The 10533-nt window shown below is 48.1% G+C and overlaps 1 protein-coding gene across 1 annotated transcript; it reads left to right on the plus strand.

Moving 5' to 3' along the window:
* The first annotated feature begins 1194 nt into the window (after positions 1-1194).
* Positions 1195-2384, plus strand: LOC123112380 (induced stolen tip protein TUB8). The gene is made up of 2 exons (XM_044533349.1): positions 1195-1408; positions 1641-2384. The coding sequence occupies exons 1-2, from the start codon at positions 1394-1396 to the stop codon at positions 2073-2075; spliced, it is 450 nt and encodes a 149-aa protein (XP_044389284.1). The 5' UTR covers positions 1195-1393; the 3' UTR covers positions 2076-2384.
* Positions 2385-10533: the final 8149 nt, after the last annotated feature.

Raw genomic sequence — 10533 nt, forward strand, 5'->3', positions numbered from 1 at the left:
CCATTTGACACCGTCTTGTTATAAACTGCAAAAAAAAAAAAACTTGGCGTACTTAGAAAATTATTACTACCTCCATCCAAATATGCATGAAGCAAACATATACAGAATTAGATACAGAATAACATCACATCATATCTAAAAAAACAACAAAAAACACACATATATACTGCTGAAAAAGAAAGTCTATATATCTAGCTTAGCATAGGCCGGATGGCCACGTACCCTGAGATCTAGCCTAAATTCCAAAACCAAATCGCGACTGTTCAGGCGCGCACATTCATTGGTGCCAACTGCATTGTCTTGACGCCAACCCCGACAGCAGCCCCTGTTCAGCTATCACAGTCTTGTACAGAACAAACGCTAATCAAATACACCTAGTACGTTTTGATCCAAATCACAGATCGAATCTGCCTCCCTCCCACAGAATTAGAGCTGAATCGGCGAGAGCATAATTTAATCGGCTAGGCATCGACGATTCGATGGAAAGGACGGCGCGGAACGTGCAAGAAGGATGAGATGCGTTGTGTCTGTGTGTACTGTACACCTCGAAGCTAGCTAGACCTACAGCGCAAAAGGTCCACTTGCGTGCCACCAGGGATCAACGATCTTATGAAAAATGGAAAACAAATACTGCCTCTGTAACTTTTTATAATAATAATAATAATAATAATAATAATAATAATAATTTATAACACGTTTTTAAAGTCTATGACAGTGACCAAAAAATGTTTTATACTCTGGCTATAGAGTGGCTATTTTGAGCACCGAGTTATAGAGGAAGTACTTACTCTGGCTATATTAATTGTCGTGTACACCTCAAAAGGTCCACTTGCCTGTTGCCACTGCCACCGGGGATCAGATTTGGCTAGCACACGACACACACATCAACAGGACAGGATGATCGATCATACACGGAAACTTATGGGAAATGGAAAATAAATTCGAGAATTTCGCTGCTTTTCCATCGAGGTTGCATGGTGCATGGTGCACACCCTGGTCTGATCTGGTCTGTTCTTTAGGGCCCTTTCCATAGTGTCATGACTCACGGACCACCTTTAGTTCATGGCATGACACACACGTACAACCGCACGTCGTCAGTACGTGTTTATTTGCATCCCGAGATTCCCGATGATCATGACATGGACTCGACTTGTTTATTTTCTCGACCCATCGGTGTCGATTAATTTTTCTTTGGCGTTTGATTTTCGTTTGTGTTCTCCCCGTTTTGTCCTCCGGAGGCCGCTATATATAGCCCCTCCACCCCGTCCCATTGCTCCACACAGACACATACGCCTCACACTCTCTGATCAGATCAGCCACAGAGTCACAGTAGCACTAGCTTGAGCTAGCCACCTTCTGCCACTCCGGGCATTTTCTTGCATCCACGAAGGCAATGGCCACTGCTGATGTACGTATAGCTTGTCTCGATCGTCTTCCTATAGTTCTATTCTCTTTTCGTATGCTTGGATCGATGATCGTTTCGATGGGTTCTTCATCTTTTGATCTGCTCACTGTTTACCCGATCCAACGAACGGCCGGTCGATCATGATCATGATCATGACCGAGCTCGAGCTAGATCGGTTTGTGTATGTGTTTGACATGTGCGTGGCGCTAATGATATTAAGTGTGCAAACGTGCAGGTCCAGAACCCGGCGGTCGCGCTGACGGAGGAGGCGCCCGCGGTGGAGACACCCCTGGTCGCCGAGGAGGTCGCGAAGACGGAGGAGGCCCCCACGCCGGCGGTGGCCGAAGTCGAAGCGCCTGCTGCCCCCGTCGAGGTTGAGGAGACTAAGGAGGAGGCGCCGGCCGCCGCTGAGACGGAGGAGACCAAGGAGCCCGAGCCCGCAGCTGCGGCCGAGCCGGAGGCCGAGGCGCCAGCCGTGGTCGAGACAGAGACCAAGGAGGCCGTGGCTGAGGCAGAGCCGGCGGTGGTCGAGGAGGTGAAGGAGGAGGCGGCGCCTGCTGCCGAGCCGGAGGTTGCGGCCGTCGCCGAGGAAGCACCGGCTGCTGCGGAGGAGGCACCCGCGGCCGCGGCAGAGGAGCCGGCCGCCGCGGTGGCCAGCGTCAGCGTGTGAGGCGCCGGCGCGCGCGGACGAGGAGCTGGCTGTGTCAGCGTCCACGGCGGCAGCCGTGTGCTCCTACGTGGCACGGCGTGATGCTCAGTCAGCCAGTGGAGTGGACTGGAGTGGAGTGCTACTTTTTACTACTAGGTGTGGGGTGCTTTGCGCGGGGTCCGCGTGACGTGGGCTAAATAAAAGTGTTGTCGGGTCGACGCCCAGTCCCAAGTGTCGGTCAGCAGAGAGCGAGAGACGCAGTGCCAGTGTGCCACTCTAGATAATGTATGCTTCTTTTCTCGACAAGACATGCTTCATTATTTCTACGGACATCTGTTTTCTCTCTGCATGGCAAACATAAACCTTGTTTATCCTAATTTAGATTTCTAAACATGCGTCGTCAGAAGTGTCACCCCTTGGTATGAGCTACACACGCATGCATGCCCGGTCTCTTGCGAAATAAAATGCGTGCTTCATCGGTCAATTTTTTTGGGGATGACAGTGAGCTCATCAGAGAAAGAGCGGTTGCTATAGAGTGGCTATTTTGAGCACCGAGTATCTACGGGACCATAGATCGTGGTTTCATTGATTGTCTCCGCGCGCTTCTTTGGATATGTGATCTGAGTAGGCCCCGACCTTTTCGCACTAACCATCACCCGGGTATAAGTATGGGCACTCGGCGTCGTACGATTCTTTCAAAAGCTCTCAGACGTCAGCAGTTTAGCATCGCGCGCCGGGTTGGACGGGAACCACCTGCACTTGTATAAGGGGATGGGTGTGCTCCAGGACGCGTTCGGGATTGCAAAGGACGATTGGCCCATGACACATTCGCATTTAGGATGTAGACCGGTGTGCTGGTCTCTCTGTTTAGCCTAGGTAGGACTACGGTGTGTCGATGAGCCGAGGTCGGGCATGACCCAGAAACGTGTGTTCGTCCGGAGTTAATCGAGCGTGTTGGGTAAGATTTTTGCACCCCTGCAGGAAAGTTTATCTATTCAAATAGCCGTGTCCACGACAACGGACGCTCGGAGTTGTATCCCGATCTATTACAACTAGAACTGGATACTAGAAACACTAAATTGATATAATGGCTCCGGGATTGATTTCTCGCAGGGAGTCGAGGAAGAATCTCTGAGCGTTACTACAATATACTTGTTACTTCATAATATGCTAATCCACCTCTTCTAATGTTGTAAGATGCTTCAAAATGCTAGTCTTCGATATGCTAGGTCTTCCCTTCTATTCTGGCATTTCTGCAGTTCAGTCCAAAGATATAGCTCCATTCCTTTGATACTGATGCATACTTTGTATATATCTGATGTAAGTCTTGCGAGTACTTAGGGTGAGTACTCATGGTTGCTTTGCTACCTCTTTCTCCTATAGCCGATTGTTGCGATCATATGACGGAGGCCAGGAGCCAGCTGATCTTCAGCGACTAATACTACCTCGACGGAGCTTACTACTACGTGAAGGCTGTTGACGACCAGGAGTAGTTAGGAGGCTCCCACGCAGGAGGCCTATGCTTATTCGATCCATGTTGTTGTTGTTGTTGTTGTTTTTGTTATCCTTCTTAAGGCAAACTTGTTTACTTATGTTTGTACTCACATATTGTTGTTTCCGCTGACTCTTATGTATTCGAGCCCTCGAGGCCCCTGGCTTGTAATATAAAGCATGTGTGACTTTAATTTGTGTCTAGAATTCTGTTGTGATATCTTCCCGTGAGTCTCTGATCTTGATCGTGCACATTTGCGTGTATGATTAGTGCACGATTAAGTTGGGGCGTCACACTAGCGCCGCCTGTGCGGAGCAGCGGCCGGAGGTAGAGGAGGTCGTCGGACCGGAGAAGCAGATCGGGCATGCCTCGCAGATCTGCGCGCGGGGTGGGAAGGGCCGGCGCCGGCGTCGGCGCTGCGGTGACGGGCGATAGGTCGCGTCGCACCGGGCCCGGAGCTGCCGCCCATATCGGCCCACGAGCGCTCGAGCGTGATACTGAGCGCCAGCTCCTTCTTGTCTCCGGGGCTGCCGTCGGAGTGGCTGCCGGTGCTGGAAATGCTTGCCGGTGCTAGGGATTTGGCGGATTGGGGAAATGGGAGCATCGGGGAGGGAAGGGGAGCGGAGTGAGTTAGGGTTTCTGCCGTACGGGGATTTTTTTGGGGTCAGGGTGGGCCAGCGGTGGGCCGGGCTGACGTAACGGACATGCCTGGACCACCTCATGTCTGCCCTATATTTGGGATGGATATGAGGGGCGCCGGTCAGTCCGGACGTTTGAGGCCCGTTTGAGAGCTTCGGTTGGGTCGGTTTTTGGTGACTGGTCAGTGACCGGATGGCCTGCCCAGACAGATGAGACAGATACATGACGCCCGGTTGTAGATGCTGTGAAGGTGCTCCTTTTGCCAATGCCACAAATTGCTCTCTCCGAATGCATGCTTTTCAACATGGTTTTATTTCTGCCGAGCTGATAGAGTTTTTTTTATGTACCCCTATGTAAACCAATATAAGATTTTCTTTTAGATCACTAAAGTGAGAGCAAATATTATTAGGAGGATGATAACCACCACGTAGAGTACGTACGTGGTACAAAATGCACAACTCATATCTCATTTATCCTCGAGCACAGACGACAACAAATGCACCTGGACTAAGCTCAATCTTTTGGAGACCATCCGCATTTTACTTTTAGCAAATTGGAGACCATCCACATGCATGTAGTAGCCGCATTTGTTAGAAATAATGGGCTCGACCTGTGAATAATTTCTGAAATCTCAAATTGGCCCATGTGTACATTAAATTGGCATGCGATGGTTCTAAACAGTATTAACAAATCGAAAGTTGAGTAGATGTGCGAACTCGCTATACAGTGGGTTCTCTCCATCACATTAAGTCATGTGCTGAGGAGAGAAAGCAAAGACCCCACACGGGCGCTCGCCTCGACTTGTCTCGTCGGTCTTGGGTCTGGAATCGGACCGGGGCGGCATAGCCGTGCGACATGCGTGTGAATCGTTCGTTTCGCGCTTGCCTCGCCGGGCTCAACCCAGGGCCGAAGTGGCGTGGGCGTGCAACATGTACGTGGATGTATCGCCAAAATCCGGTCCATGGAGTAGGTCTCTAAAACTCGACGGCCGCGTTGCCAGAGGAGGCGCCCGCGGTGGAGACGTCGGTCGCCACCGAGGAGGTCGCGAAGACGGAGGAGGCCCCCGCGCCGGCGGAGGCCGAAGTCGAGGCGCCTGCTGCCCCCGTCGAGGTTGAGGAGACCAAGGAGAAGGTGTCGGCAGCCGCTGAGACGGAGGAGGCCAAGGACCCGAGCCAGCAGCTGTGGCCGAGCCGGAGGCCGAGGCATCCAAAGAGCCAGAGGCGCCAGCCGTGGTCGAGACAGAGACCAAGGAGGCGATGGCAGAGGCCGAGCCGACGGTGGTCGAGGAGGTGAAGAAGGAGGCCGCGCCTGCTGCCGAGCCAGAAGTGATGGTCGCCCCAGCCGTCACGGTGGAAGCAGCGGAGGAAGCGCCTGCGCCCGCGGCGGAGGAGCAGACCGCCGCGATGGCCAGCGTCAGCATGTGAGGAGCGAGCAAGGAGGAGCTGGCTGGGTCAGCGTCCACGGCAGCGGCCGTGTGCTCCTACGTGGGACAGCGTGATGCTGAGTCAGCCAATAGAGTGGACTGGAGTGCTACTCCCTCCGTTCAAAAATATAGTCCGCCCGTGCTTCCCAAGGTCCAGTTTTGACCATAAATTTAACCAATGAGACCGACTGCGGCGGGTGAAAAATTATATAATTGAAAAGTTCTTTTGAATACGAATTCACTGGTATGACTTTTGCTCCCGTCGCAGTCGGTCTCGTTGGTTAAACTTATGGTCAAATTTGAATCACGGGAATAGAGGAAGCACTATATTTTGGAACGAAGGGAATACTTTTTACTACTAGGTGTGGAGTGGAGTGCTATGCGCGGGGTCGTGTGAAGTGGGCTAAATAAAAGTGTTGTCTAGGCCAGTTGATGTCCAGTGGTCAACAGCGAGCGAGCGACGCAGTGCCACTTCTAGATAATGTATGCTTTGAAAGTGCGTTATATCGACTAGAGGAGGGGTGAATAGGCGATTTTTACAAATTCGTCACTGAGGAAATTCTAAGTGAGGAATTTCCTAAGCAATGAAACACTAGCAGCGGAATAAATACTCAGGTACAAGCATAACAGAGCAATAGCGTAGTCATCATGATGAAATGAAAACAAGCACAGAGTACAGGTAGCATGAAAACATGATAAGAAGGCTGAAGACAAAGTGACTGGAGAAATAGGGTCGAGGAAATAGAGAAAGTCTTCAGTCAAAGTCTTCAAACAGTAACAATCAGGTTCATCAACATATGAATGAGGAAATGAAAGGGTTGAGGAAATAGAACCAGTAGCTTGGTCAAGACGATGATTTGGTAGGCCAGTTCCAACTGCTGTGACAGTTGTACGTCTGGTTTGAGCGGCTAGATATTTAAACCTAAAGACACACAGTCCCGGACACACAGTCCTCACCTATTCTCCTTGAGCTAAAGTCACACAGACCTCGGCCAATCACTCGTGGTAAGACTTCACGTGACTTACAAACCTTCACAGACTTGGTCACTTGGCGATCCACAATTCCTCTTGGACGCTCTAGACCATGACGCCTAACCGTCTGAAGGATGCACAGTCCTAAAAGGTAACAAGCGTTGGTTCCACACAGGAACAATCTCTTTAGTGATGCTCAATCACTTTGGGTTGTAGGTGTTTGGGTTTGGGTTTTTCTCACTTGATGATTTTCGCGCAAAGTCCTCGGAGGATGGGATGCTCTCAATGACAAGTGTCAGTTTCTCTCGGAGTAGCCAACAAACTAGTGGTTGTAGGGGAGGCTATTTATAGGCTAGGAGTAGCCCAACATGATAACATTACTGGAATCAGTATCTTTGCCGTCAGCCAGCTCGTTGCCGTCTGTTAACTGATGACAAAGAAGGTCTTTGCCATCAACTTACAGAAAACCGACGGCAAAGAAAGAGCTAACGGCAAAGATCATGTTTGGCATCAGCCAGATCTTCGCCGTCTGCTAGCAGGCGATAAAGAGGGAGGGTGGCCCACTAGCGAGAACCACCTAACGACCACTTTCTTTGTCGTCTACTAGTTGACGGTAAAGAAAGTGGCCAACCTAACAGTCGTTTACCCCGGCCCCACTCCACTAGCTAGGCTCTTTGCTGTTTGCTAGCAGACGACAAAGAGCTTCTTCTTCTTCTTCTTCTTCTTCTTCTTCTTCTTCTTCTTCTTCTTCTTCTTCTTCTTCTTCTTCTTCTTCTTCTTCTTATACAACAAAGGCCTTTGCATCTTTGCCGTCTGCTAGCAGAAGGCAAAGAGCCCTTCACCGCAGTTTGTTCAGCCGGATGTGTTGCCGTCTGTTGGCTGACGATAAAGGCATTTGCCGTCCGCCAGGCATGCCTTTGCCGTCAGCCATGGCAGACGGCAAAGTTCCTGATTCCTGTAATGTAAGACATAAATGCACTTCAGTAATATGACCATTAGGTGGGTAGGATATTTTAGACAGCTGGCGCGTAGCACAACAACGGTCGGAAATTTGAGCTCTCAAATTCCTCAGGACTATCATGTTCCTCACATGTAGGCAATCCACACTGGTGAATTCCAAACTCCTCAGTCAGAACCAATTTCTTAGAGAACAGAAGATCTTCGTCTCTGTCACTGAAGAAATTGACTGAACTGTATGAGATTTCCAATGACTTCACTCGGAAGGATTGGGTAGGTGTAGGCTTTGAGTTGAGCATCACTTGGAAAGTGTTTCCTTAGTTTTACCTTGACCCCCTTTAACAGTACGGTGTTTCCTATGACTCAAGAAAGAGAAAATGAAACTACGAAAAAAAAGTCTTCACGCTTCATAGTCCTCACATGAATATCTAAGTTTTCAAGGTCACACCAATTATCTCAGTTTCAAAATCTTCAAGAAAACCAAAGTCTTCGGCTGAAGACGTACATTTTTAGGGGTGAACTTTCATCGTAAATATCAAACTCCTCATCGACTTATAGATCCTTTGTACACTCACAAACACATTAGTCTCTTAACCTATAAGTCTTCAGTACACCAAAATCACTAAGGGGCACTGGATGCACTTACAATCCCCCCCTTTTGGTGATTGATGACAAATAGGTTAAGTTTTCAACGTGGATAAATATATGAAGTGTAAATGCTAATATTGAGAAATTTGATTGCAAGATATAGAAGAACTCCCCCTGAAGATGTGCATATTGAGGAAGTTGCTTTGGATTGCAAATGCACATTGTAGAGTAATATCATGGAGATATCCCCCTATATCTTGTAATTCATACACACATTTGACATATGATATGAAGAATTTGAAATGCATGATGAAATATGGTGTCTGACGAAATTCAGCATGCGTGCATTAAGGTACTTGAGGAAATAATCATGTAGAAAATAGTCAAAAGTATCAGAGCACCATAGGACTTAAGTTTACAACTCATGAGAGCAAACACCTCAGAAGAGAAAGAGTTGTAACTTAACAAAAAAACGCCCATAAAAGAGAGACCCACTTGAAGACTAACCCAGATTCTTCCCCCTTTGTCATCAAATGACAAAAAAGGGACAAAAATGAGGACTAACGCCCCTGAAGAATATAATCATCATGTCGATGGAGGAGCACCAGCGTTGTTGGGGTCGTCCGTTGAGGTAGGGCCTGCCGCAGTGTCGTTCAAGTCTTCAGCTTCATCCGTCTCATGCGACGAAGAATATGAACTGGCGACCAGCTGAGGAACTTTGACCTTCTTGAATTTCTTCGAAGGTGGCTGAGACTAGTCAAAGTCCTGTTGGAAGTCCATTTCCTTGAGTATCTGTCATGTTCTGAAGAATTGCACCAAACTGACACTTGACCCACTTGTGACTTCGATCAACTTTCTGGTGAAGACTGAGGAGAAGTTCACCATTAGTCATTACACGCGGAGCAGTGGCTTGAGGATTTTGCTTTGAAGCTTTGGCGGCAGAATCTTGTGTTGCAGAGTCATCATTGGTGGAATATGAGGCAGCCTTGCGAAACTGACCATCCAATGGACGAGTGCCTTCATCAATACAGCCGCTTTGCATTTCTCATCAGCTGAGGGAATAGTCCTTTTGAGAACTTCAATAGGTGGCAAATAGCTAAGATGATTTTGAAAGTCGGCCTTGTAGTGAATTGAAGACCTTGATCTGATGAATTTCATGATCCAGGGTGCATAAGGCTTCAACTCAAAAAGTGACAGAGCAGCATTGGTCAAAGTCCTCATGAAGAAATCATGGTAGTTGATAGGAATACCATGCATGATATTGAAAAGCAGATGCTTCATGATGCCAACAACCTCTTCTTCATCAGAGTTGTGGCCCTTGATTGGACTGAGGGTTTTGGTCAAGATGCGATAAACTATCCTTGGCACATAGAGCAACGCCTTCATGAGGAATGTGGTCCTTGGAGCTTGGCCAGCCTTGAAAGGCTTCATCATCACTTGCATCAAATGATTTGAGAGTTCAGGTTCCTCATAGAGGAACAGGGCACCTTCAGTGGGAGGATTGACTGGGACGGCGTGAAGCAATTCAGAGGCTGGTGCTTTGTAATGAGTATTTTCAGACATCCAGTCAAGCACCCATGAATTCACATCTTCAACATTTCTAGTAAGGTGCAGTGTTGCGTAGAATTGAAGAATGAGTTCTTTATTCCACTCACAGATGTCAGTACAGAGGTTCAAGAGCCTAGCATCATGAAGAACACTCAGGACAGGTTGGAAGCAACGAAGTGATTCCATATCCACATGAGGAATTTGTTGATGCTCAAATACCCTGTCCTTATCGAATAGGTGTGAAGAATAGCCTGACTGGCTGTCCAGAAGCGCTTGTGTCGAAGCCTTGTAGAGTCATAGGGATTGTAATCCATGAAGAAATGATGCTCAATAAATAAATCATCAACTTTGAATTTCTGCTTCTTTGTATGAGGATTTTGTGGCTTGTGCTAAAGATTAACAGTTGAAATCTTCACATCCTCTTGGTGCACAACCTCTGGAGCCACAGACTGAGGTATTTCAGCGGCAGATTCATCAGCAGCAGTTGTCCTCCATTTCTTATCCATTATAAGCTGGGACTTCTTCTGGAATATAATGAAGTGAAGTTTGTCCTTCTTCAGATCTAGTATGAATTTCTTCAGTTTGAACTGGGGACTGAGGAATTTGATGTAGAGGGGTGGTCAATGGTGAATTTGGATGATGTCTTTCCCAATAGTCATAATTCAAAATAGGAGTTGTAGAACTAATGTCCACATCCTCATCTTCTTCATCAATTTCTTCAACGCCTGCCTCTTCCACTGTGAGCTGAGGCATGGGCAATGATACCAGCGGAGTTGAAGGGATATTATCTACTTCAATTTCTTCATCCAACCGCTCTGAAGTAGCAGCAGAGGGTTTTTCTTCATCAGAGTCATCATGTA

Source organism: Triticum aestivum, chromosome 5B (genome assembly GCF_018294505.1).
Source record: "Triticum aestivum cultivar Chinese Spring chromosome 5B, IWGSC CS RefSeq v2.1, whole genome shotgun sequence".
NCBI lineage: Eukaryota > Viridiplantae > Streptophyta > Magnoliopsida > Poales > Poaceae > Triticum > Triticum aestivum.